The sequence below is a fragment of the Ipomoea triloba genome, chromosome 1, assembly GCF_003576645.1.
Source record: "Ipomoea triloba cultivar NCNSP0323 chromosome 1, ASM357664v1".
NCBI classification, from domain to species: domain Eukaryota; kingdom Viridiplantae; phylum Streptophyta; class Magnoliopsida; order Solanales; family Convolvulaceae; genus Ipomoea; species Ipomoea triloba.
Genome location: NC_044916.1, coordinates 32,610,996 through 32,638,895, shown reverse-complemented (window position 1 = coordinate 32,638,895; position 27,900 = coordinate 32,610,996). Strand labels below are relative to the sequence as shown.

General features: G+C 35.9%; 5 protein-coding genes across 5 annotated transcripts; 3 read left to right on the top strand and 2 right to left on the bottom strand.

Moving 5' to 3' along the window:
* Positions 1-135: 135 nt before the first annotated feature.
* Positions 136-5,706, top strand: LOC116019171. The gene is made up of 5 exons (XM_031259310.1): positions 136-314; positions 553-753; positions 859-1,077; positions 1,948-4,485; positions 4,812-5,706. Exons 1-5 carry the CDS (start codon positions 278-280, stop codon positions 5,417-5,419), a joined length of 3,603 nt encoding a protein of 1,200 aa, XP_031115170.1. The 5' UTR covers positions 136-277; the 3' UTR covers positions 5,420-5,706.
* Positions 5,707-8,467: 2,761 nt separating this feature from the next.
* Positions 8,468-12,966, top strand: LOC115996173. The gene is made up of 6 exons (XM_031235316.1): positions 8,468-8,805; positions 11,016-11,210; positions 11,638-11,754; positions 11,878-12,027; positions 12,366-12,424; positions 12,568-12,966. The coding sequence occupies exons 1-6, from the start codon at positions 8,617-8,619 to the stop codon at positions 12,701-12,703; spliced, it is 846 nt and encodes a 281-aa protein (XP_031091176.1). The 5' UTR covers positions 8,468-8,616; the 3' UTR covers positions 12,704-12,966.
* A 390-nt stretch (positions 12,967-13,356) lies between these two features.
* On the bottom strand, positions 13,357-16,936 carry LOC115995882 (vacuolar protein sorting-associated protein 20 homolog 2). The gene is made up of 6 exons (XM_031235031.1): positions 16,550-16,936; positions 16,109-16,261; positions 15,820-15,972; positions 14,633-14,716; positions 13,819-13,975; positions 13,357-13,728 (listed from the first exon to the last, which is right to left on the bottom strand). The coding sequence occupies exons 1-6, from the start codon at positions 16,649-16,651 to the stop codon at positions 13,703-13,705; spliced, it is 675 nt and encodes a 224-aa protein (XP_031090891.1). The 5' UTR covers positions 16,652-16,936; the 3' UTR covers positions 13,357-13,702.
* A 979-nt stretch (positions 16,937-17,915) lies between these two features.
* On the bottom strand, positions 17,916-23,962 carry LOC115995870 (general transcription factor 3C polypeptide 5-like). The gene is made up of 15 exons (XM_031235019.1): positions 23,677-23,962; positions 22,595-22,958; positions 22,370-22,459; positions 22,186-22,276; positions 21,939-22,005; positions 21,154-21,196; positions 20,792-20,963; positions 20,578-20,676; positions 19,960-20,031; positions 19,402-19,540; positions 19,007-19,235; positions 18,687-18,790; positions 18,550-18,589; positions 18,217-18,406; positions 17,916-18,145 (listed from the first exon to the last, which is right to left on the bottom strand). The coding sequence occupies exons 1-14, from the start codon at positions 23,830-23,832 to the stop codon at positions 18,246-18,248; spliced, it is 1,827 nt and encodes a 608-aa protein (XP_031090879.1). The 5' UTR covers positions 23,833-23,962; the 3' UTR covers positions 17,916-18,145; positions 18,217-18,245.
* A 100-nt stretch (positions 23,963-24,062) lies between these two features.
* LOC115995877 (probable thiol methyltransferase 2) lies at positions 24,063-27,603 on the top strand. Its single transcript, XM_031235026.1, has 10 exons — positions 24,063-24,430; positions 24,544-24,674; positions 25,280-25,366; positions 25,577-25,677; positions 25,765-25,864; positions 26,137-26,183; positions 26,304-26,382; positions 26,805-26,833; positions 27,275-27,370; positions 27,467-27,603. Exons 1-10 carry the CDS (start codon positions 24,187-24,189, stop codon positions 27,471-27,473), a joined length of 921 nt encoding a protein of 306 aa, XP_031090886.1. The 5' UTR covers positions 24,063-24,186; the 3' UTR covers positions 27,474-27,603.
* The last annotated feature ends 297 nt before the right edge of the window (positions 27,604-27,900 follow it).

The window sequence follows — 27,900 nt, the reverse complement described above, 5'->3', positions numbered from 1 at the left end:
AAAGAAAAAAGGAAAAAAGGGTCCGTTGAAAAGTCAGGGCACATGAGGGTGCTAAAATGCGCACATGGTGTAGGATACCACATATCCATTCTCATTATCATCGATGGCTTTCTCTGTCAGTTCACCACTTCAACAACCCCCCAACCCCACTCTCACCCGTCGTCGCTTGCGCCAAATATTTTTTCTATTTCGCATTCCAAACACTCCGCATTTTCACACTCTCTCTCTCTCTTTTCCTGTTCCAACTCTCATTGTCTTCTCTCTGTATTCGTGAGAAATGGAGAACCAAGATCACAGAGCAACGGTGTCGTCAGGTTTGTTGTTAAACTGTTCATCAGAATCTCCCTTTTTTCTACCTAATTTCACTCCTCGTTTATTGGGTTACTGTGAGTGGATAAAAGGGTGTTTTTGTTCTTGCTTAAGTTCACTGCTTCATCACGTGTGTGTTTGCTTAATTTTATGCTGGTTTGGTCAAAATCTTGGCTTTGTTTTTGTGTGATGTTGGGTGTTGAGGGATGTGAAATGGGGTTTATTTCTCTTTGGAAATTTCAGGTCATGCGAGCCATGGCGTGCACTTGTGTCACAAATGTGGGTGGCCTTTCCCAAACCCGCACCCGAGTGCTAAGCACAGGAGAGCCCATAAAAAGGTCTGCGGAACTATTGAGGGGTATAAGCTTACTGAATCTGAACCCACCCATTTGGCTATTTCAGACGACGACGAACACCCCTCGGATGATGATCGGCGAACCCCAAGTAAGATTTCCCTTTTTGCAATCCTAAATCACTTCAATGTTCTATTCATTTTTTATTTTATTTTTAAATTTCTGCGTTTGATGTTGGTGAATTGGTTGTTTTAAGGTCCTAAGATTATCAACAAAAGTTTCAAAGAGGCTGCTGCTAGCTTCAAATCCACTAGATCAGAGGATGAGCTTTTCTCTGATGCCATGACAGACTTTTCTGATAGTGGCCATCATAATCCAGTCATGGATGAAGGTTTGGAGGCTGCTATAAAATTGGGCAAACATGCTCAAAAATTTCCGGGGGGCGATGAGTTACCCAAGGTTGATGCACCTACTGGTATGCATTTATTGATATCAACTGTTATGCCGTGTAGGAATTTTTCTTTTCCACATAATATTGGTTATAGATATTGAATTTCTGATAACATTATATTGTAGACCAATTTGCTTCTTATATAGGATTATTATTGAAAGGAATTGCTTTGCTTAGTAAACTGTAAACAAGCAAATAAATTATGGTCATGCAAAAGTTGCTATAATAATTAATGGCATGGGACCATTGACAGTACCAACACTTCAATAGGGGCACACCACCCTTGATTTGGTAGATTTCAATGGTAATGCAAAATTTCTCCATTAAATGTATACTACAATACAAGATGTGGGTTCAAATGAAATACTAATATGGATTTTTTTTTATTAGAAGAGTAATGCTAGATACCCCTCCTATTTTCGGCCTCCAATCCATCCCTCGTGATGTGGCACTATCTAATTGGTAACTAAATTCTCTTTTTAGTTAGTGGTGGGGTCAGCCAATTCGCGGCCCCCAATGAATGGAAGCCACATCAGGAGGGAAAATATTGGAGGGGAAGAAAGCATTTTCCTTATTAGAATATGCTGGTATTTTCTTTATTGGTTGAAGTTCATTATATGTGTGTATTTTTCCCAGCTGCAAAAAGGGTTCAATTTTCGGTTTGTTGCCTGCATTTTTATTACTAATATTAAAATGCCAGTGCATTATGATCCAGTACATAATTTGGTCTGTTGGTGAATAGACCAAATTATGGAGTGGGTTGTTGGCTTGAGTATGTCTCTAAACTATTTTGTTTATTTGTGTTTACAATTTTGACTAGAAGTATTGTTACATGGGGGTTTGAAAGTTTTGTGAACTTTATTAGAATATAGAAGTGACTTTTATTAAATGCAGATGCGCCCAAACCACTTGATGATCCGTTAAAGACAAGCCAATTAGGAGATCCTCAACTGCTGGGAAGTGCAGCGAAGCCTTTAGATGCTACTACACCTTTTGGATCAAAATCCAAAGAAGACTCTACTGGGCTCAATGAACCAAGTGGTCAACAGTTGGACGTGGCTCCAATTTTGGAGAATGTAAAAGCAACCGGTGAGGAAGTCCTGATGAGTAATGATAGGAAGGACATTTGTGTACAAGAAAATGAACATGCAAATGCCAGTGAGATTCTAGCTGATGCTGTAGAACCTTCAAGGGACATAGCTCCGTTGCAAAGTAGATTATCTGAACCTGATTCAGTGAAGACAGCAGTACAAGAGGGAGAGGAAAAGACTTCTAGTCTAAGCCAGAAAGAAGAAGTAGAGTTGGTCGAAGCAGACAGCAAAATATCAAGCTCTTCCAGTTTGACACCCGAGTTATTTGAGGGGCCTAGAGATACTCCAGAACATATTATACAGGGATCTAAGGCAGTAGAGTCAGTTGAAGCAGACAGCAAAATGTCAAGCTCTTCCAGTTTGGAACCTGAGTTACTCGAGGAAGCTAGAGATGCTCCAGGACATATTATACTGGGATCTAAGTCAGTTGAAGCAGAAAACAAAGTATCAAGATCTTCTAGTTTGGAACCTGAGTTACTTGAGGGGGCTAGAGATACTCCAGGACATATTATACTGGAATCTAAGTCAAATGGTGAAGATGTAAAAATTTCATGCCCGCCAGACCAGAAATCTGATCAGTTTCAGGCAGATGGCAATGCTTCAGAGGTTGCGAGTCTGGATAGAAAGTTAGAGCCAAGTGATGAGTTGGAAACTAAGATGGGAGGGAAGGATGAAAGTGGTGTCTTTCTTCATGTTTCTCCTCTGCAGAAGACAGACACTGAGGATATAGAAGGAAGGTGCCAAAATGATATTGTTGAGTTATGCAAAACAGAAGTGGAAGAGAAGGAAGATGTGCGTCTGCTATCTGAGGCAAAAGACATATCTTCTTTACACAATGCTGAACTTGCGGTTCAAGGATACAAAGATTACAAATATTTAAAATCTAACCTTGCACTTGATCTCGGTGCTGGTGATGAAGGAATTGGCTCTGCACAGGATGATGTTAAGCCTGACCAGAGCCTACTTGGGCCTCCTTCAGTCTTAGATGCTTCAGGAGATGACATTAGGAAAGGTGATGGCAAAGTTCCTATAGAGGGAAAAATGGATTTGAATGGATCATCAGAGGTTATAAATGATGAAAATCTTGGATCTTCGATATCTGTTCCAGCTACCTTGGAGTCACCGAAATTGACTTTTCAGCCAACTAATAGTCATTCTACGGAGGATGAGTGTTCACAAAATTCTTTTCAACAATGTAAACCACTTGCCCATTCAGATGAGAATTCTATTGCCCCTTGTATGGGTGGGGAAGTTGGGCAAATAATTCCCACAATCTTAGGTGCTTCAGGAGATGACATTAGTAAGGATGATGGCAAAGTTCCTATTGAGGGAAAAATTGATCCAGAGGGATCAAAGGTGATATATGAGGAAATTTCAGTATCTGCTCCAACTACCTTGGAGAATCTGGACCCAACTAAGGATGGGTCTTCACAAAATTCTTTTAAACAATGTAAGCAACCGGGCGACTCAGATAATAATTCTATTGCTCCTTCTACGGGCGATGAAGTCAGGAAAACAATTACACGAGGAGGAAGTGAAATTTTTTATGATTGTGCAATGGATACAACAAAGATGTCTTTTCCGGCTGAAAATGAGAGCAGGGAAGGACATCCACAGGATGAGTATTCTGCTGGCACAAAGATAGGATTTGGACATCCTGACAGTTCTTTTATATTTGAAAAGACACAAACTCCTGTTTCTTTTGGAGGAGATGACCATCCTGATCTTGAAAAATCTGGAACTAAATGTTTGGATGTAGAAAGGTCCAGGAGCATGGAAGAGACTGGGGGAAAACTGGCAAAGGTAAATGGAGGAGGAGCTGAAGATGATCAAACTGGCCACTCTCTTGGAGTTGGTGATGGTTCACTTCATGATAAAGCTAGGACTGAAGTGCCAAATATAGCTGCTGGGAGTGAACACAGAGGAGAAGATGCAAAGGACAAGATGGCCAACATAGAACCAAAGCATGATTCTTCAGTCACAGTACTAGAATCAACTAATGCAGCTGGGGATGATGAAAGAAATCATGAAAATGTGGAACACATTTCTTCAATTTCTGGAAAACATGCAGATGTAGTCCTTCAGGAAAAACCCTATGAGGGTCCCACTTTTAGTGAGTCAGCAAGTTTGCCTGTTGACTTGAATTCGGGGAATTCTGCTACTGTGGAAAATAATAATATAGTAGATGCTACAAGCACCTCTGTAGTTGGTTCTGTTCCCTTAAAGGGCGAAGGTGATGACAAAACCACAAAACAGCAAGATGGTGTTACTGCAGTTGATATGTCAGTGACATCAAGTAGCAGAACTGATAGCTTGGAAGCCAACTGGGGATCTGTTTCAGGTACTGTCTTGTGTCCCTCTATGCAATATATAGTTTGATTAAAGCTTTTTGAGGAAAAAAAACTTTCTTTAAATTAAAAAATGAATTGGTTACTTCATTCTTCATATGGTGTGAGAGTTTAATCGGTTATCTACAACAGTGTTAACTCTTTGTACTATAAAGTAGTCTTACGTTCATCTAGCACATCCACATCAGTTAGTTCTCTTGTAAGAGCTGTATCTTTCCTGTATGTTGTTTCATATAAGGTTATCAGATCATCCGTACTAGTTTCCTATCTGATCATGTGTTTTCTTCATCTGATTACATGGTTATGTTGAATGAAACAGTGCTTTCTATCCAGTCAGAGACAACAGCCCCTGTTGATGGTGAAGTACCTGATTCTGGAGCACAAGAAAAAAAGACAAAAGTGGAAAGAAACCCTGACAAGTCTGACACATTCGAGCCTCCATCTTTCATGACTTTGGTGGAATCCGGTTCAGAGATTGAAAATGCGCAGAATGCTCAACACCCCAAATCCGATTCTCTGAAGGCTGGGTGGTTTCCGTCTCTCAATAATGTCGTGAACGAGTCTCAAGGCCGGAAGAAAAATGAGGAGATCATTGCCAAAGTCACAAACTGGAGCACAGGCAAGCAACACACGCCCCTGAAAAACCTCCTGGGCGAGGCCAAATCGCCAAACACTAAACAAGTGCCTAGCGCGAGTGCGACACAAAAAGATGAAACCACCACTCACAACACTGCTGCTACAGCCACCACCACCACGGTGAACAAAGTTCTAAGCTTTGAGCCAGCAAGTGAGCCGACTGCTCCAAAGGAGGCTGCCGTCGAGAAAGAATGGGATTCTCCGGCAAGGTATCCAGTTGGTATTAAGAAGGAAAAGAAGAAAGGGAAAGCATACTGGGTACCCTTTGTTTGCTGCTCTTCAGTACATTAGAATACATATATAAAATAAAAATCTTGGTCTTGGTCGGGTCGGGTAGACAACATTAGAATTCATGTTAAACTACTTTGTTTCCATCACATCACGGCTTTAGGTGAACTCCTCCTGTGTCATTATCAGATCATATCGTTTTTGGGATTATTTGTGTCGTATGTAAGCAGCTTATTGGTTCTAAAGTATAGGGATGGATTATGGATATATATCACTTTAGTATCTCAGACACGCATATCTGTATTATATGTAACCACTTATTCTGAGACTCAATTATTTCTCTTCATCCAGAATTTGTCTTCATTTTTTGGTAAAATACAGAGACAGATTGACAGTAACCTTTGTAGTTTGTACTATAGAACAAAGAAAATTTGTAAACGCAAATTATCAGAGAAGATTAAGATAATATGTGAACCGGTTCAATTCCCATAGGCATCTAGATTATATCAACCCTCCATTATGAATAATAGACGTTACGTTGTTGATTTGATGAAAATTAAGTTGACAAAATGTTGGCCTCCGCGGCATTTGACACGTAAGGTGACAGGAGGACAACGCTATCACGCTTAAGTTAGACTGTTTCAATATGACACATATTACTCATTTTAGGACAGGAAATCAATATGGGAAATGCTTACGTAAATACTAAAAATAAAAAAAAGCCATACACATAACACATTCAATCACTTGTACAATTTGTCATTTTATTATACACAAAAAAAAAAAAAACAAATATATGCGTGCCACTTACTATTATGAAGCTGCGTATGATATTAATAAAGTGTTAATGTTTACTATATTATACATATATAGATTTATATACTAAACTTAAATATTTAAAACTCATGCATATATTTCCTTAAAAAAACTCATGGATATATAGTCTTCATGCAAGACTAATAAAAAGCTGTAGCAATGCCAAAGACCTCGTGTTCTAGTGGCACCCGATTGCACCCCAAGTGGAAGGGGTGGGTTCGAGCCTTAGTGGAGACGATATTGACTCTATGTGCTTCATTTGGTTGAGAAAGTAGCTATGAACAGACACTACATTGTAACAAAGTCAATAGTACTAAAAAAAAGTTGTAGAACGTGAATGGTGGAAATTAAAAATGGACGGGTTGAGCCATTGAGGTGTGAAAGTGGTGACAAAGTGTTCCTAAAAAAAAGTAATATAAATAAGTAAAGATAATATTATTCACACTGGGCCGGTCCAATTAAGGCCAAAATGCTAAACTCTCGATCTCTCTTAAAAGATAAGAAGGTGTGAAAGTGATGACAAAGTGTTCGTAAAAAAAAGTAAAATAAATTGCCAAGGACCTTGTGGTCCAGTGGCATCAAACCCTTCTCTTTATATGGGAGGTGGTGGGTTCGAGCCTCAGTGGAGTTAATACTGACTCTTGTGCCTCTTGTGCTTTATAATAGGTTCTTAAAAGATAACGATCACTCAAGCTAATTAAAAATGTGACTTTTTCAGTTTTTTTTTTTAATGAACCAATTAAAACACTAAAATAAATAACAAGTAAAAATATAAAAGTATGTAAAGTATTATTTAAAGAATTAAATTTTAGTCTTTCGCTATTGTTTCATTAATATATTTGATCTTACTTTTTAAATTTTGCATCATTATAATTTTAAATTTTATTTGTTTGTCACGCCATCCATTTACAAAGGGATTAACATACAATTTAATCATGTAAGCCTCTTGTGCAAACATATAAATTTTCTCTTTATTCGTAAACTCTTTAAATTGAATAATGAAATTACATGTTAGTTATATTTATTAAATGGTGAAATAAAATAAATTTAAATGAATAATTAATTTAGCAAGCGAATGATTTTTAAATAATGTAATAAGATAAAAATAAAATAGTAAAACTAAGAGTTCGTTTGTAAACTCAAAAAATGACTTCAGAAAAGTGTTTGGATATAAATTGAAAAATGAAGTTAATGAAAAGTACTCATGTTTCTTAAACAAAAAATAACTTATCTTGGCATAAAATATATTTTCAAAATTTTACTCTGTATATATTTTCAAAATTTATATATTACATTCAATTCTCTATCTCTCATCCTCCAAGTGCTGTCAAATGGGTGAGTTGATTCACTATATGTCTTGTTATTATTTTGAGCTAGAATGTTAGATTGGGCTATACTTTGATTAAAATATAGGTATAGTCGAGTTGAGTTAAACCAAAAAATATTAACCCTACATGACTCATACCTCAAAAGATAAAAAGCATTTAAGTTCTTTTTATTTTTTTCCAAGTTATTTAGTTTAGACGACTACTTAAAATATAGATAGATTGAGTTGGACCAAATAATAAACATATTGGCCAAACTCAGAACCCAAAGAGAAAGAAAGAAAAAAAAGAGGTGTTATCTTCATTTTTTTTTTAAATTTAAAATTATTAAAGTTAAGAATAATGTTTAAATATGTCATTGAACTACACACAAATATGTAATTAGGTCATCGAGTTAAAAAATTACAATTAGATCCATGAACAATCCACAATTATGTAATTAAACTAAAATTGACATTTTGACGCGTTATTGTTGACATAATGACACATCAATAATTTTTGTTTAGCTTTTAAATTTAAAATAAAAAGTGATTATATTTATATTTTAAAAATAAATTAATATTTAAAAATACATATTTTTAAAAATATTATTTTCTGAATCAGTCAAACATCGGAAAAGAAAAACATTTATGGAAAATGAATAATTTTCTTTAAAAATATTTTTCATATTTCTAAAATCTAAAACGATTCGTAATTGTGATTTTCTGACTTTAAATCAGTCAAACATCGGAAAATAAAAACATTTATGAAAAATGAAAAAGTTTCTTTAAAAATATTTTTCATATTTCTAAAATCTAAAACGATTCGTAATTGTGATAATATCACAAAATCTAAAAATGAAATTTGCGTAATTATTCGGAATTATTAATTAACCTTTTTTTTTTCCAATAAAAAATAGAGAAACAAAAAGAGAGAAAAAGTAAAAACCCTTTTCCATGCTCAATCCCACAGTCCATATACATCAACGTCACCCCCATCTCCACCTCTCTTTTTCCGCCCCTGCGCGTGGGTCTGTGCCAAAGCAAAACGGGGTGTGAAAAGGGAAGAAGAGGAGCGCAAAGGCTGAGCAAGATTGAAAGGAGAGCATATAATACAGTATTATAATCAAAGGGAGAGAAAATGACTAGTCCCTCACTGGGAATGAGGCTCTCTGTGTTGCCTCTTCCTCCAAATTTCTCCAAAATTGTTCATTTATCGCTCAATAACTGCTGCCCTTTCACCGTCACTTCCCAGTCTATCTGCGCTTATTCTGCTTCTTTCCCTCAGAGAAGAGGTGCTTCGCCAAGGACATCTACTCGTATACAGACGGTATTTTGCTCAGATACTCTATTCGCTTTTGTCGATATAATCTCATACGCACTTTCTTTATCCTTATCTGTGTTTAAAGATTGGATTTTTTCTATCGTTCTTTAATTTTGTGAGATGGGTCTCGGATTTTGGTATATCAAGTGATTAAAAAAGGGAGCCTTCTGGTGCTTCGATTTTTCTTTATTGAATTTAAGCCTTTAGGCTTTAGCACAATCGTCTATTTTTATTCTTTGTTAACTTTGATGAATGTAGCTAATTTTATGTTGAGTTGGTTTGGATTGTTGTATGAAACCTTCTCTATGTAGGTAACAATAGTCGGAAGAAACCCTTCTTCATGTTGATTTCAAGTTTATGCAGTTAACAGATATTTGACTTGATTGCTTGTTAAATTGTCTACTTGATGTCAAATGTCATTCCACTATGTTTTGGATGCAAGTTTTACTAGTCTTGGAATGTGTCTATCTTCTTGTTGCATTGGTTTCTATGTGCTTAATGCAAGTGTTTTCCCTATAATGGGAACTTTGTTATATGCATATAATAATGTGAAGTGAGGGATGTAATATATTATATATAAGTGTTGAGCTTTCTGTTGATGAGATACTGAGAATGGGTGCTTAGATAGAGCTATTGGATGCTGAGAATGAAGGAGGGAGTGGGTTAGGGGGATGGAGTTTACCTGGCTGTGACTTATGTTACTTTTGTTATGGAGTAGTTGGTTTTTATTCTTCAAATGTGCACTGGTGCTTGGGTTGTTGAGCTAACATGGCATTGCAAGTGTAGATGCTTTGGGTGATGAATTTTGTAAAAAGAGTGTTTTTAGATTCATTACAAGTGTAGTTGTTTTGGGTAATGAATTTTTGTCAAAAGAGTATGTTTTTAGATTCATTACAAGTGTAGTTGTTTTGGGTGATGAATTTTGTAAAAAGAGTATGTTTTTAGATTCAAATGGAAAGTACTGAACTACTGTTATTTGATTTTGTTTTCTTTCACTGTAATATTTTATACCTAACTAATTGGACTATAAGTGTAAATGCGCGTGTGGGCACGTGCGTATGAGTTCCCAAAAGTGCACTGCTTCTGATGTCGCCTGGTGTTTTTGGATTATATTCTAAGTTACTCTTTCCAAAAACTTGCTTAGGCTATTAAATGAAGGAATTTTACTGGATTTGCTTTTTGTGACGAATACACATGTGACGTTTATGTAGAAAACTCTTCATATTTCTAGGAGCCTTTGGCTCTTCATTTATAAACCCTTTTAACTTTATTTAATGGCCAATAAATACTAGGGTTTTGTAATCCTCCTATCATGTCAATATAGAATCAATCTACTTTATATCTTCTTTCTCTCTACTTGCTTATCTCAGAGCTTTCACCTTACTGGCTGGTGGTGTATAAGTGTATTAGAGCCACGAAGCTTGTAAGCAAAAGGCAAAGGTAGGAACTTCTGTTGCTGTTACTATTTCTGTCCAGTGAATACGCAGCAAATCGGAGCAATAAGGGTTCTGATGTGTTGATAGGAGTTAAAGGCTAAAAGGTTGATGGAACACTGTGGGTATCACATCATTAAACTTGCTCTCTGCATCATTGAACCTTTCTCACTACTTGCTTAACACGTAGCTTCCACCTTATTGGCAGGTGGCAGCTCTTCACCACCTGCCAGACTTTCAATCTTTTATTTCATAACACTTTCCCTAAATATGGTATTTTATTTTTATTTAATGAGTGGATACGAAATATCTATTCCTACCTTTGCAGAGGCCTTTCTTCCCCAAACCTCCTGTGTATAATCCTAGAATTAGCTTGTATATATCCCACACCTAGGGTTGCACAGTTGTCAGTTGATAAGAAGATATATTGCAATCTTTTATGACTACATATCCTCATTTGTATTTCAGAACACAAAACCACGTAGCACTTTCCATTAGTGATAATTTTGTAATTTTCGAGAAAAATTAGTGTACCCAAACTTAAAATGTTATCTATTCAAGCAAATAGTCACCACACTTTATCAAATTGCACTTGAATCCTTGTTGGAAATTTGAGTGGTTCTTTTAGTTTGAAACATCATTGGTTCGGGGTTCCATTTGGCATTCTATGAATTTGATCTTCGTGCAAAAGAGAACCTGCTGCAATTATCTTTTTCTATGCATTTGTTGGTTTTCATTAATGATTTACTGCCAGGAGCCTCTGTTTTCTATGTGCTGGTATAGTGGCTTCATGGAAATGATGAAAGACATCAAAGGAATTGTGATCTGGGGAATGAAGATGAATACACAACTCAGATGTTTGGTTCTGATGAAGAATTCACCACCCAAATTCCTACCCAAGCCCAATCTGTTGTTGAAGGCTCAGGGGCAGTTCTGGTTTCAGAATACAAGCCTGTTCCTGATGTGGACTATCTACAGGTATATTATCCTCTCATCCAAAATCTGTAATTAATTTGCATCTTTTGGCAACGTGGTTGAAGTTGAAACATCAAAGTAGAAGCATATTTCTTCTGTTTGTGGGTGGCATGCTATTTGTCACTACAAGTTGAGGGTTATTTAATTACTTGTTCTGGTTAATCACAAACAATTTTGGACAAGGGCTTTCTATGACTATTCTTTTCGAAGCCTTGTTGTTAATGTAATTGCATTGAAGTACAAATCTTCCATCATGACTAGGGAAGAGGTTCACTTGCCTAGTTGCAGTTGAATCATTTAGTAAATTACTCGTGAATCTCACTAATGGAATTTGAGAAAGTTGAAATGTGATTATACATACATACATAAGTATATGCATACAAACAGAAACACGTGCCATAGCTGTCTTTAATAAATGCATGTCTACCAGGAGTTACTAGCAATTCAACAACAAGGTCCAAGAAATATTGGCTTTTTTGGGACAAGAAATATGGGATTCATGCATCAAGAGCTTATTGAGATTCTCAGCTATGCCTTGGTTATAACGGTATGATTTTTATTAATTCGATTGGAGGTGATATTGTACCTTTTCATGGTTTTTGGAACATTTTCTTTTGGTTTTCTGGTCTTTGCAAATTTGAGTTGATATTTTCTTTCATTTTATTTCCAGAAAAACCATATTTTTACATCTGGTGCATCAGGCACCAATGCTGCAGTTATAAGAGGTGCACTTCGTGCTGAGAAACCTGAACTGCTGACTGTTATATTGCCACAAAGTTTGAGTAAGCAACCCCCAGAAAGCCAAGAGTTACTGTCTAAAGTAAGAATTCAGTCTCTTTGAATTTCATTTCATCAATGAAAATATGCTTGACAGCTTAAGATTTTTCCCCTTCCCCCCTGGTGGTCGTTTGTGAGTTCCTTCAAGATGTCTTTTAAGTAGATAATCAATGTCACATTAAAATTAATTGGCACAAATCTCTATCTTTGGTAGGATATGTGCGATTCATTTGAACCTATTTCTCGAAAAGTAGGTTTCTAATGTGCAATGATTGTGCACCAATATGTTATACTTGGCAGTTAAACTTATAGTTTGTGTTTGATTCATTGCACTGAAGCTGTTTTATGCATTTTATCCTAAGATATTATTGGATTTGCCAGGTGAAAAATGTAGTAGAGAAACCTTATAATGACCATCTCACATTGATAGAAGCCAGCAGGTAACTCAGTCTCCTTAACTTTATATAAATTTTTTCTTGATGATTGATGAAGAGCAAATCTTTTCAATATTGGGTTTTGATATGCCTAAGCTCGAGTTTGAAGGCATTCTGACTCGCATCTTGTTTATGGATGGACTATGTAGGCTGTGTAACATGGACATCATCTCACAAGTACAGCAAGTCATTTGCTTTGCGTTTCATGACAGCAGGTTGCTAATGGAAACATGTCAAGAAGCGAAACAAATGAGGAAAATTGTTACCCTCTTTTACCTTGATTAATGGAGAGGATCAATGTTTGTTCATCCCATTGGTTTTGGGGTGAATGCATTGCAAAATTCTTTTTTATTGGTGGTTGGTTCTTTTGTAGATTAAATTAAAAACATAGATGCTCTGCCTGGACAAGTTTATATACTCTGTAGAAATCTGGCCAATTTGTGCCTTGCTCAATTTAGAGATAGGGGAAAAATGGATTCTCATTGTTATTTATTGGGTATAATATTTCTGCTTCAAAGAGGAGTTTATGTATTCCATTATTTACTGTTTCTTTTGTGTTTAAAAGTGATGAAATAATATATTTCTTTGATAAAATTTATTTAGATTCCTTTTTTTTTTTAAAACATTTAGATTCCATTTGAAATTCTGAAAAATGTTTTTTTAGAAAGTGGCTCAGGTTTTTTTTTTTTTTTTAATATTTTTTTTTAGTGTTTAGTTGAATGTCAAAATTTTCTTTTTTCAGAAATTATATTTTTTCTATTTAATTATTTTTAAATGAATATATTATTTGTTATAATAATAATAATAATAAGTTCTATTTTCTTTGAATACCCTGAAAAATTGAAAATCATTTCTAGGTTTTTAAAATGACTCTAAATTACAGAATATATATTCTGTGGCAATAACGAGGGAGAACAAAATAAATAAAAGGGATATAATTTTCTTTTTTAAAATATGGCATCATGAAAAACTCTTATGATATAGTGTATAAAAGAGAATGAGTTCAAAGAATTTGCACACATGTATACATTTTCTAGTTTTCTACTAGTTGTGGATGCAGGCAAAGAGTGAAATTCTGCTGTACAATTCTGACAGTGAACATTGAATTGTCACAAATAGGTAGGTCTAGAATCTCTCCAAGTCCCAGGAATCTGTTTGTATTGAAATTATACAGAAGGAACACAACTGAATATGCATTTAGCAAGAGTAGTTGCTTCAAGGAGGCTTTCGTGACGCGTAAAATTCTGGCATTGCATGCTCATTAATGCCACAGATTGATCCACCTCAAGCAGGCAATGGTTCCTCCATAACTGCAGAACGAGGATTCAAACATTTACTCTAAGCAAATTCTCAATGCAATGGAAAGAGTACGATAGAGATAGGGGGGGTGAGAGAGAGACCTTTCTTCTTCGTGGAAACCCCAGTTGAAGCATCATCATCCGAGATAGCGTCAGAAATGACTGGTGCTTTGGTTGGTACATCAGGAAGATCCAGTTTCTCTTCTTTCTCACCAGATGGTAATGAAGCAGGAACATTTGGCAGGTCTTGATCGATTAACTAGATAGAAAGATTTAAAAAAAATTCATGTCTAATTCAAATGCAAAAACCACCAATCTTAATGCAGAATATTTAAAATGATAAACCAAAGCAAAAGACAATAGTAAAGAGAATAAATATATGTATTAAGATGGTAGGATATATATAATGTATCAGAACATTTCATTCTAAACGTACTGTCTATAATATGGAATATGCAACTAATGCTTCTAACAAAGAACCAAATTAAACAGATTTGAGAAAATGCACATAAGAATATGATCACATGATTTGCCCATTGTTTTACATAATGGAAAGAGCAAGACTACAAAGGTCTATTTTTAAGCATCTTATTGTATATTTATATGCCATTCAGAGGTCTATTATGCTTTGGGTTAAACCGACACATCTTTTATTGGATAAAGTAAATGATGCGTAATCCACTTGAAATCTGACACGGAACAAGAGATATGTGCAACGCCAAGGACAGACAAGGAAAGTAGATATGCACACAGTACATACAATACGGGGTATCTTGGCTATAGTTAAATCATCCACTTAAGTTAGCTAATTTAAAATATGGCAAAGTAAAAGAAGCAGAAAGACATCAATTTACTTCTCTTATAAACCAAAATAGTGCAGGTCCTTCAACAGTTGCAGTTTAGAAAGTAAACAAACCTGAGATTCTAGATTCTCAAACTCTGCTAGAATTTCCTCTTCATCTTCAGCCGATAGCTTCTCCCCCAAAATTGCATTGATCTCCTATAAAAACAACACAAACAAATAAAGGGGCAAAGGTTACAAAGAGGAAAAGGTTTTTCAGAGGAGCATGCATAATTCTCAAATTACTCTTAGAAGTATTAAGCAACAGTGAGAATATCATAAATATAATGGTGAGTCTCATCAAATAGAAATGTAAACTCAAGAGGAATTATAAACACTGGGAAGTGGAAATCAAGAAGTAGCAGCACGTTATTGATATTTAAAAAGTCAGGAAAGGTAATAAGATGTGAGAGGGAGTACAGTAAAATATCTGGCAGATAGCAATATAGCATTGCTTACACAACATGATAAGTAACCAGAAGCCATACTATTCAACAAATTACTGGATATAAATGGGACTGAATTTCTTCAAAACTAATACCAAGCGTCTCTTTAGTTTTATAGTGAGGTTGAGGATAAAAATGAAGCAACAACATATTTTGAATATTCACATTTAGTTAACTGATTCCATGGCCTTCAGTTGATTCATACTTGTGCAAGCATATTAACAATATAGCAGCAAAGTAACACGTTTGGTCATGGTTTTTTAAGCCCAACCAACCTCTCAAACCACTTAGTATCCCTCACCTGGATGAGTACTATGAAAAAGGACAATAGTGGAAACTAAAACAAGGGAAGGCACAACAATACGATGGTGAATACTTATCCAATATGGTAAGGTGTGGCTGTGCAAATTACCTACTCAAATCATTAGTATGATAGCATTATAGCAAGTAAGCTAGACTTCCTAGATTCCTAAACATAATTTGTTATAGTAATTATTCAAAGTTGGAAAGGTTCCAACAGATGCATTTGGCCCTCTCAAGAATTTGGCAGACTTATACTCTTAATTCAAGGTGAGATTAGCATCCATTCTATCAGAGATAAAAGTTTTAATGTAAAACTAGTTGTGTTGTCAACACTTGGTAATATCATAGTTAGTGTTCTTGGGCTGCCTAGCATTTAAGGGAAGAAGTTTTAGCCTCATTACTGTAGGCTTCAGAGGGCTGAAGTTAGTGTGAAAGGACTTCATCTATAGAGCAAGACTCCTGATATCAGGCATCATAAAAAAGACAATTTGAAAATATGATGAGAACGCTTACATCTTGATAAGCTTTAGCCTCAGCAGTATCATCCATTAGTTTTTGGACATCATCCAGATTAACCTCACTTTGTATTGCTTTGATTGCATTATTCCCTGTTTTCAGACTCTCAAATACAGCCTTCTGCTTGCTAGATAATTCAATATCTGCCAACTGAACCAAATACATATTTCATTCATATATCTGACAGAATCGCAATATAACATAAATTTGTTTAACAGATAGGAAGCAAACAATACTGAAGAAGTATAAAAAAGTTGAGTCCACAGAATTCAAGCATAGTAATTACTTGCTGCTCAACATTTATCATCCAAGAATCAACTTGCTTCAATAATTCTTCCTGTGCTTTCTTCTTTTTCAATGCCAACAGGGCCCTATCCTTCTTCTTATCGCGCAGTAAGTCCTTGGCAGCTTGCTTTTCAGCCTCAATTACCTTCTCCAGCTGGAAGCAACGAATAACAGAAAAAGAATTCAAGTCAGATTGCATCTCTGGATACATTTGCCCTACTTCATACTAGTACTTTCCCCATCTTTGGATCGTTTGAATCCTTTGAGTTGCTTTCCATACTGCATAGTTTACACACTCTACCCAGATATTCAATCATTTTTACATATGAAAGTTGAGTTGATTTCGTAGTTTAAATCTTTACAAATAAAAAGGCTGAGTTGTGATCGCTATCTTTAAACCCTGGAGTGAGATACCATTGTTGAGAATTGAAGTTAAACGTACCTGCTGCTGATATTGGGCAAGCTTGCGCCGTTGGGTTTTGAGAGAAAGGATTGCCTTATCAACCTCTGTGATCTTGGGTTTCTTGACGAAAGCATTCCCCATTCTAAACAAAAAATTAACCAGAAAGAAAGAAAGAAAGAGCAATATATGTTGCTTTATAGAATCTGAAAACCACTTCGCTAAAACTCCGGTGGCTGTGTTGTCTCCCGGAGACGGAGTGATGATCTGGAATTGAGGGAGAGGGGTGAGAAATCGGTAATTAATGAAATTCTGGTTTCTTGTAAAGTTCCCCTTCTCCTCCTTGACTACTTGAATTGGTGTTTAATAGGGATTACGGAGAAGACATTGGTCGTTGGTCCGCACCTAGGCATCGCCTCGAATCAGTTCGAGCCCGACGGTTTAATCCAAATCTCGCATTATAACAAACTCAATCTTAATTACAATTTACAAGATTTTAGTTATGGCTTGTGGTATCTTGATTCTTGATAGTTGATATTCACCAACTTAGTTAGAGTAACTGCGTGTGATATACATATTAGACTTCATACATGATGTATATTAGAATAAATGTTCAAGATTAAATTTGATAAATTAATTATATATTAGACTCCGTAATTGATAAATATATAAATAATAACAATACCACATAGTATATGATGGGGTAGTAAGGCTATGTTGGGGTAAATTATTGCATGGACTATGGTGTGTGGACCAAAAATAAAAAGTACATTATTTTTGTATTGAAGGTACATTATTTTTGTACTGTAGGTATATTATTTGATAGTATATATCAAATAATGTACCTTCAGTACAAAAATAATGTACCCTAAAATAATGTACCTTCAGTACAAAAATAATGTACTTTTTATTTTTGGTCCACACAGTTGTGTGTACCATGGTCCATGCAATAATGATTGCTATGTTGGTCAGTTGGGCTATTCTATGGGCAAATAGTTCGGGCCTTGGCTGGAGCGTGCTCTAGGGCGGGGCTCACGACCCATTAGCTCAATTCGAGCATGAACAGATTGTCTTGTACTAATTCATAGCACAATAAGATTCGGTTATTCATCCCGGGTGTAGTAAGATCTCCTAATGCTAGAGATCTTAAAAATTGACTTCCTTCTCCCTCTAAAAGGTAAAATGAATCCGATTTTTAATAAACACTTTTCCTCTCTATATCCTTTTTATACCCGTTATTTTAACGATAGTATTCACCTACTGTCAACTATTTGGTTTAATATACTCCATAGTATTTAATAATTAAGCAAATTATTTTAGTAAGTAATGTATTCAAGGTAAATAATAATTAGATAACTGATTTAATACTTAATAATTAATTAATAGAATACTTACTGTGTAAGGACAATTTGGTCTAAAAAGATTGCAATATAATATTTTTTAACATAATGTGCAACTTGACAAACATAAAAAATATGAACATTATTCAGAGACAGCATGCATTAATAAGATTATATGCATTAAAAGAAACAATGATTTCCATACATATATAAACACATTAGATGTTCCCTCTCCAGATTGCCAAAAGAGAGATTTCTGTAGAGTTCTCCGGCCAGCAAATTATACCAGTGGTTGGGGCTGTTAGCCAAAAATGCAAGCAAGGTTAAATGCGCTTTGAAGAAGACGATGCAGATTAAAGTGTACCGTACCCAATTTGTTCCAATCAGAGGTTGGCGTTTTAGTAGTCATCATCTTCTGAGTAATACTCGTCGCTGTATTGTTCATATATCTGGTATTCTCCAACGCTCTGGTCGTCTTCCATTCCGGCTGCTGCACCAGATGGAAAATTACCGAAAAGCTCTTGCAAGTAGGTTCGGGATATGCTGTCATGGTCGGTATCTAAACCAAGTATAGGATAATCACAGTTTGGCAACTCATATCAGTACTAAAAATGGAAGCTTTATGCTAATGAATCTAAATTCAGCAAGCAGTTAGTTGACAAAATAGGAATTAAATGCCACTTGGTGTTGTTTGAAGGATACATAAATCTTGTTGTGAAGATATATTCCCTTCATGGCCAGCCTATAGAGATAAAAGTAAAAGCAACATTAAAAAAAAAAAAACCAAGAATAACACTAGAAACGGGAATGAATGAGTATGCAAATTTCAACTATATTACCATGTCAAGTGCTTCATATGCATCCTTGTCCTCTTCGGCATTGTCATCCTCGGCCTCCTCTTCTTCACCATCATCAGCTTCGTTATCGTCATTGTTTTCCATTTCTGGTATGGAGCAGATAACATTCATCATCAGAGAATTGTGATTGAACGTACAACAAAAACAGGCATGTTGCAGTTCATATTGGCATTGAATATATAAGAGTAATGTCTAAAAACACAGTGAGACTTCAGAAATCTAATACATACATATATATATATATATATATATAAAGTTATAGATGCAGTTTATGAAGACTTTAAGAATACTATAAGTTGGACCTTGATCGGCATCATCTTCTTCTTCTTCTTCTTCTTCCTCCTCCTCTTCCTCTCCTTCAGATCTCACATTCTTTGTGTAAATGTCTGGTCTCTTTGATTTTTCAAAGCGAGCATAAATAGATTTCAGGATAGATTCGGCACCAGGATTGGGGTAGATCGATATAAATCTTATAGCAACACGATATCTGATGCTCTTAAGCACATTAGAGGCGAACCACCCGGTTTGGCACTGTAAACCAAATCGTTTTTAGGCATTAAGAGATTGATCAACTTAATCATGCAAACAGAACTAAGTTTGCATGAATTGAGACAACTCTAAACATACTAAAGACCCTTTAAGAACTTGTTCTGTATCAGTGCAAACATTTCAGTATTACAATGTCAATGCTACATACACTGCATGTGGTTTTCTTTGGGGGTTTTCTGATCTCTTCTTGAATGTAATCGTCATCAAGTTCAATAAGCTGCAATGATGTTTGGCACTTAGAAGGGAAAACTTGAAATGAGCATATATCCTTCCATCGAAGCTTCAATCTGTAGAAAAAGAAACACCCGACCACTATTATTCACAATCCACGAACGAAAGTAAAATATTCAACATTAGATCAATTAAAGAAGAGCATAAAAGGTTATGAAAAGCTCAACCTGAAACCAGATTACATATTCTGCCTGGTTAGGAAACATAACTGACAGATTATACAGAAATCTATAAAAGGAGATACTCTAAAAAGAAGCTAGAAGAGCTTGCAAGATTCAGATTGATAACCTTCTTATTCCATTGTCCATATCTGAACCATTTTTATCTGGATTATACAAATCCTTTAAGTTATTTACCAGTTCAAAAGCGCTTAAGATCAAGTGTAAAAGATTGTTTTATGGGAAATAGAGAGTGCTTAGAATTCCAAGTGACAACTGACAAGTTTCAGACCATAGAGAAGCAATTAATAAGGTACCCGGATTCTGCTTGAGCCTCACAGTATCTTTGTAATGATGGCTGGGAAACTCGAAAATCTACACACTGGTATCTGTTAAAGCAGACTCCCGAGTAAGTATATCACCATATTGAGTTTAGATAGTGCAGCGGAAAATAGTGAGTACATAGAGTAACTGAAACATCTCTTATTTATTCTTATATTTGTATTCCCTGTTAAGCATACACCTAGAAAGATACGCCTAGAAAGGAGGAAAATAAAAATATCCGTGCATGGAAACTAGAAGGGGAAAGCTGGTTACCTTCTCCTCTTGAAAATATTTGGCATTTGCTAAAGAAAAAGCCTCAAATGCAAAATATAAAAACAAGCCATTTGTTTTAAGAAGACAAGGATTGAGTTAGCTCCTAAAAGTTTATTTTGATAAGGAGAAATCTTTTTCAATAACTTTGGAAATTGTAGATAGTGAAGGACTATTACTTTATAGATTAGTGAAGTTAAGATAGTTCACCAAAGCACACATCTTTAACTGAAGTATAATGACATATAGTGTGGTCAGAATCTCTGTTGCATCATAAAGCGACAGCCACAGAGCCTCAAGAAGAAATTAAATACTAGTACGTCATCTGGGGAAGAACTCACATGCGAGACTCAGGGTCTTTGCGAGGATCATATCCTTTTCTTATCCACAACCTACGAAATGGTCCTTGAGAAAAGTAATATGCTTCTCTAAAAAGAAGCCTGCAAGACACAAAATCAGAAACAGACTGAGTCCTGAAACTAATAATTTTCCCTAATTGGTATTTAATGTTTTTAACCTTGGTGACAAACAACACAACATAACAAGGGAAACCACCTTTTCAGCATGCCTTCTCTAAAATCTATCCCTTTCTCAAGTAAGAGTTCAGTCAATGATTCTTTTGCCCATACTGGACGCTCATCAAAAAACTTAGATACAGCTGTCTGATGCACCCATTCAACTGTTCCTTCTGGTATGTATTTCTCCCAGTTTACTTTCTTAGGGATATGTATGAATGTTAAGAAAAACTACAAAAGAATGTACTGTAGACCATTGAAGATTGTTGTTTAATCAAACTCAGCCGAAATAGTTATCTTAAATCCACATGGAATAGAGTCAGAGAGTATTTTTGGAACAAAAAATCTGTAATAAAAGTATAAAACACATAACCAAGAGCGTAGCACAGGCAATTAGGATATCTTTGATGTTAAAGTCAATGGCAAGACACGGCTCTATTTCCATCTGCAACAAGGAAAATCAAAATGTAAATTACCTTAACATCATGTAATAGGTGCAGAAAAGTGAATTATATAAGCACATCAGTACTTAAAAAAACTAGGTTTGAATAATACTTCAATAAAAAATCATGTGACTGAATGGAGTATAATTCAGCAGTTATTAACAAATTTTGCAACTAATTTGATATTTTCAGCTTCTTCTGTAATTACTGAATTAGCGATTTATGGAGTAAAACTCTTAAACATTGATATTTGTTTTTCACTTTTGTTTTAAATTGAACATCATCATTTCGATTGTGAGCAATCTCAAAAGTAATGTCCATCATTTGTTGATTTCATATGGGATTAGGACTCCATAACTCACATTTACATTTTTTTTTCTCTACATTGACATTAAATAATTATCATTTACTTATCTATTAAACAACTCAAAGGCCAAGATATAGCACCCAACACCAACTAGTAGGCTACTGGCTAGTACAACTTTCCCCACTTGGTACAAGTAAAACTACTTATTTTGAACTTTTTTTAGACTAGATAAAACCACACATTCACAGTTAATTTCTGTAGAAATTTTTTGTCTTTAGAAAGTGCAGACTAAGCAGAAAATTGCTAGGCAGCACAGCATGTGGTCTAGCAATTTATGCATTACAAAATGAATGCTAAGCAGTGGAAATAAGTAAATAAATGAAAGAACACCAATTCACCAAAGAGAATTAAATCAAAATTACTAGAAGATAAAGTACCTCCCAACGTTGCTGGACAACCCCTTCTTGCCTCTTTTTTGAGCTCAAAATTCCAGTTGGTTTTAACCTGAAGTACAACAATAAACTAAAAATTTGCCCAAGTGCTCAAAATCCAGAAAGTTTTACCCCGGGTGAAAAAAAGTTAGTGTTTGATTCTGTAATTAGTCAATCCAAACTTTTCATGGCACAACCCCCTATAAAGCTTAAAATGCAACAGAAGAAATCAAAACAAAATGAAGCATCTTACATAATATTCTCAGACATATCCTTCAGGGAGAAGAATGGTGGTACTAAAATCAGCAGATCCTCTTGGTGTACATCCATAAGACTGCTCTTCTCTACAAAGCAGAAACTCAAACAATCAAATTATGCAAAAGAAGATCATTATTTAGCACAACAAATTTCTGAAGATAATGAAAACAAGTCTTAACCAAAATTTGGTTCCACTTCATCCCAATTTCTCTTCTTTCTTCTAGCAACATCAGCATGGACAGCAAGAACATGTTGATAATCTGCCATTCCTTCAGAACCAGAAAGAATACATATGCACCCAAAGCATACCAAAGGGAGCAGAAATATTATGTCAATATTTTTAAAAAGCAAAGATAAAGTAAACCTTGGAATTTGCAGTCGTAACATAAAAGATAATTTCTAACCATTAAAATGGTAAGCTTCAGACACTTGAGCAACAATATCAGCAGAGAGGTGCTCTTGTAAAGCTTCCTCTATCGTCTCATCAACATCTTTACCATCAGCTGATAGAGTTTTAAATTCATTGCCTTGTTCGGAAGCTTTGGAAAATTCAGTATTTGACTCAGCATGTGCAATATTAGCCAAAGCCACTGAAGAACATTTTGATAATCTATTGTTGGTGTCTGTATTTTCAGCAGCGCTAACTTTCTCTTTTGTTATTTTTAACAGAAAATTGACACTTTGCTTAAGCTTCCCAAAAGTAGGGTGTGAATAAGGATCTTCAGGTCGGAAACGGAGCTCCAACTTGTTTGACTGTGAACTGCGAGCCTAAAGTTGAATACAAATTCATCAATGATTCAGCTGTTTAAAAATCCCATTACCAGGGTCACTGTGCTGTGCTTGTGTGATTTGTTTCTGCTTATTGCTGTGATCACATTATAAGTACAGTCATAGCTACATTTACCTTTTAGTCTGTAATAAAACTTTACCTATAATAAGGGGGAGAAGAAGAAAGAGGGAGGGAGAACCCAAACTATGCAACCCAGAGAAAAAGCATAAGATTTTTAGAAATTAACAAACATTCAATCTCAGTAAAAAATGACAAAAGATTCATAATTTCCTTAACTTCAGGCACACCTTCTGATACCACTTCTGAGGTAGTTTTCACTCTTGTTCCAATCCAATAAATAATGAAGCTTCTATCTAAAGTTCAAGTGTTCAACTCATAAATTTGTATCACTAAAATGCTTCAATGAACTAAAAACAAAGTCAAAGATTGAAACTTTGAACCTGACTCTTTGGGGGGAGGGAAAAAATCATCATCACAGTAACAAATCATTGGACTTTGCTGCTTTATTTTTCCTTTTTAGTCTAGCTTGTAAATGGCATCAACCCAATTGTAGCAGCAAAATAATCAGAATACATATTTATCTATCATTGCTATAAACAAACAACTCCTACTTTATAGCTGTGGATTAAAAAACAAAAAACAAAAACTATACAGCTATATGAAGATTGAAATTTTAGTCGGTTATAGACGACGAACCTTGACAATGGCTTCGGTGCCACCGAGAGTCTCGACGGCGCGTTGGAGGGACGAAGGATAAGCAGGGTAGTGGACTACGAAGACATTGTCGCTATTGCTGCTGCTGCCGGGTCCGGGTAAAACCCCCGAAATCGACCCGTCTTTAATGATACCCATTAATTTTGCTTGCTTGTAGCTTCTCAGTTCTCTCTCCTTTTCGCGCAATTCCTAGTGTGCACAGGATGGGTTCTTCACTTCTTCTGTTAAGAGAGAGAGAGTTTTTTTTTTTAAACGAGAGAGAGAGAGAGTTAATATATATGTTTGATAAGTTATTTTATTTTCATAAAATTAAATTCTAATTTAAAAGTTAATTGGAATTATTTTTTTATTATAAATAATTTTTTCATCTATCAATCTTCTACTGTAATTCGCTTGTTAACTGCTCCAAATTATAAACTTTTTGCTGATTGCTAAATAAATTTCTAATTTTGGGAGCAATTTCCATATTGCAATGGGGGAGATTTTTTAGTGATGATACTGCGCCGCGTGGTTAATCCGAAAATCTCTTCGGTTTTGGGCCTATCCGTTAACGCTCTGCGGTTCACTGCACAATCTCCGGCGAGGCGTTTCTTCGGGCCTCAGCAACTGATCAGAAGCATGGCGTCGTCAACGGACGGTAGAAACAATGCATCGGAACAGCCACTGAAGAATTCCTCATCAGCATCAAACCCTAAAGTCGATAGACTTCAAGGGGTTGTACACTCTGACTCCACTGGTAACCTCTGCACCAAATTTCTGCTTTTGTTCCTCTTCAGCTTGCGAGAAAAAACTGTAACTTTATAGAATTTAGACACTTTTTTTAAAATACAAAAATATGAAATGAGTTAGGCGGTTGGGAGAAATGTTGGGAACAAGGAGTGACGCCGTGGGATTTGGGGAAGCCTACTCCTGTACTTGCTCATCTCCATAGAGCAGGTGAACTTCCCAAAGGCAGGGCGTTAATCCCTGGTTGTGGCAGTGTAAGTGTCTTTCAAAGCTTCAATTCTGCAATTTTGATTATAAATAAGGGCTTTTGAGTGTGAAATATTCCTGCTTTAATACAAATGAACAATTCTAATGGAGGGAGTTCTATGTGTATATGTATTGTACAATTTACACTATGCACTAATCATCTCAAGTAGTAACAGTGTCAGCTTCAATTCCTGGCATGGTGCCATATGGCATCCTAGAGAAACAAGGTCCATTAGGATCTTAAGTTAGAATTCTAGTGGGGAAGGGATTGTAATGAGGAGGACGACAATCAGGTATATAAATACACTACTAATAATAATGGCAACTTATCTTGGGATATAAGCATATAACCATGGATAATCAACAATTTCATTGGAGTCTGGAGATATATAATTCTTGACTGACACCAAGAGCCTATTGTCTGTTTTCTCAGCTATCAATAATGGGCGTGTATGCCTATGGAGAGACATTTACGTTATCCCACACTAATAAATTAGTCATCCCTTCATCATGCGTAGTTTTACAATTAACTTTTTCAGCAGCACATTTCCTTTAAATAAAAGTCATGTTGTTTGGGAACAATTTGAATTGGTTCAATTAATTTGTGGGACAGGGTCATGATGTGGTGGAAATTGCATGCCCTGAGCGCTATGTTATTGGCTTGGACATATCAGAAAATGCTATTAGAAAAGCTAAGGAGGTAAGGGTTTATATTATTATGGTCACTTTGATCTAGTACAATAATAAACCTCATAAGGAGGTAAGACTTGTAGTTTAGTTGGTTTAAACTGTTAACGATTTCATAACTTAAAATGTCTCTTCATCTTTATTCCTCTGTTTATAAATAACACTTTCTTATTCTGATTCATTTCTTGAAACTTTCTACATAATATTCTGCACATCGGAGCAGCTGTCTTTATCATCTCCAAATGCAGATTGTTTTGCTTTCCTGAAGGCAGATTTTTTCAGTTGGCATCCTGTTGAGTTGTTTGATCTTGTTTTTGACTACACGTAAGTTTGTCATATGTACGAGATTATTCTTCTCTCTTACTGTAAATCCCATTTTTTGGGTAATACATCGTTGCTTAACTTTTGCAGGTTCTTTTGTGCCATTAAACCAGAGATGAGACAAGCTTGGGCCAGCAAAATTCAAGATCTTTTGAAACCAGATGGGGAGCTCATAACACTGATTTTTCCAGTCTGCAGAGCTCTTTCTTTTCTTCTTCTTTTTTTTTTACCACTTCTTCTTTGCCTGCCCTTCTCCCCCATCACATGCTCCTAACAGTGCACATGAAATTTTGTTGGTAGCAAAATATGAAGCGATATTTATATGATTAAAACATACAGATTTTATTTCTGAGATTGATTGAGCTTGTGCCATTTAAATAAAGCAGCCCTAGTCTAAAGACTAGCTATTATTCTTTCTTTTCAATTTTCTCATTTGTTTTCTTGTTTTTTCTCCTTTTGTAGATTAGTGATCATGTGGGAGGCCCACCGTATAAAGTATCAGTCTCTGAGTAAATTCTCTATTCTGTTTCTAACCTCACTCTATATTATGTTGTCCTTGGAGTTAATAAGTACTGCCTACACATGACTGTTAATCTCTGACCACTAATTGGAAGTCGTCCTTTGTCTAGCTATGAAGAAGTTCTTCATCCACTGGGGTTCAAGGCAGTTTACCTTTCAGACAATGAGCTAGCCGTTGGTCCTCGGAAAGTGAGTGGATTTTTTCAAAGACGAAACTTTTACTTGCATATTTTCTTTGCGTTAGTTTCGACATAATGTCAAAATAAATGCTGAAAATTTGTTTCTCAACTTAATTTGATAAGCTCCTTAAAATGTCTTATAAAAATCAACTTAAAACAAGCCATAAGCTATTTTCATTAGGCCATCAAACACAGTAAAATTTGAATTTAAGTGCTTGTATGGGTAGTTAATCCCGAATAAGTTCATCCTACTTTATAACGTTGTTTGTCATTTTAAATAAAATTTGATTCATCAACTTTGTGCATATCTGAACTGATACATGTCATTTGCGTATGTAAGAATGAAACTCCTATGAGACTATGAATCTCTCTCTTGGATTCGGTTTTATTACTTTTATTGATTATTGAGATTGATTATTGATGTCTCTGCAGGGAAAGGAGAAGCTGGGGAGGTGGAAAAGGTCAATATGCCAATCTTCACTATGATTGTTGTTCAATCACTTTGGGGATTGGAGAAATATGCTCTCTTTTTTTTTTTTTTATGTAAAAGTAGAACTTCATTATTGAAATGTACCATAGAACACAGGAAATTTAAACAGTGTCATCTGTTGTTATCTTAAGGCATTGCTTGAAACATATGTTATTTGAATCTTATTGGTGTAATTTTGAGAACAATGCTTTTCACAACTGCCAGAAATTGGTTTCCTTGTATGTAAATTTGATCAACAGACATACCAGCCGTAGTAATCTACAATGTTTCCAATTTGAATTTCTTGTCTACCCAGGTGTTTTCATTATGTTCTTGATACTGAATACTGTTTCCTATAGTTTCCCCTCCACATCTTGTATGTTATTAATCTCAATCCATTCAAACACTGACTTATTTATTTCTGCTGTATCAGCCATACGCAGTTATTCCCAAAAGAGCCCGCTCAGAATCCACAGAGCTGCCTGGTCAGAAAGTGGTTTGTCGAAGTTGCAACTATGAGGAGAATGTGGTAATTTCTTATTTGAATCTTTTTTCGTGTTCGATTCCTGTATATGCGATAATATTTGTAACTGTTTTAACGATTCTCTTTATGACCCTGCACAAGTCCCTGATGGTGATGAGGATGAGGCTATGACCCTGCACAAGTCCCTGATGGTGATGAGGATGAGGCCCCTGACCCTGCACAAGACCCCTGCACAAGACCCCGATGGTGATGAGGCCCCTGCACAAGCACAAGACCCCGATGGTGATGAGGCCCCTGCACATGCACAAGACCTCGATGGTGATGAGGCCCCTGCACATGCACAAGACCCCGATGGTGATGAAGCCCATGCACAAGCACAAGTCCCCGATGGTGATGAGGCCCCTGCACAAGCACAAGTCCTCGATGGTGATGAGGCCCATGCACAAGCACAAGTCCCCGATGGTGATGAGGCCCCTGCACAAGCACAAGACCCCGATGGTGATGTGGCCCCTGCACAAGCACAAGGCCCCTGATGGGGATGTGGCCCCTGCACAAGCACAAGGCCCCTGATGGGG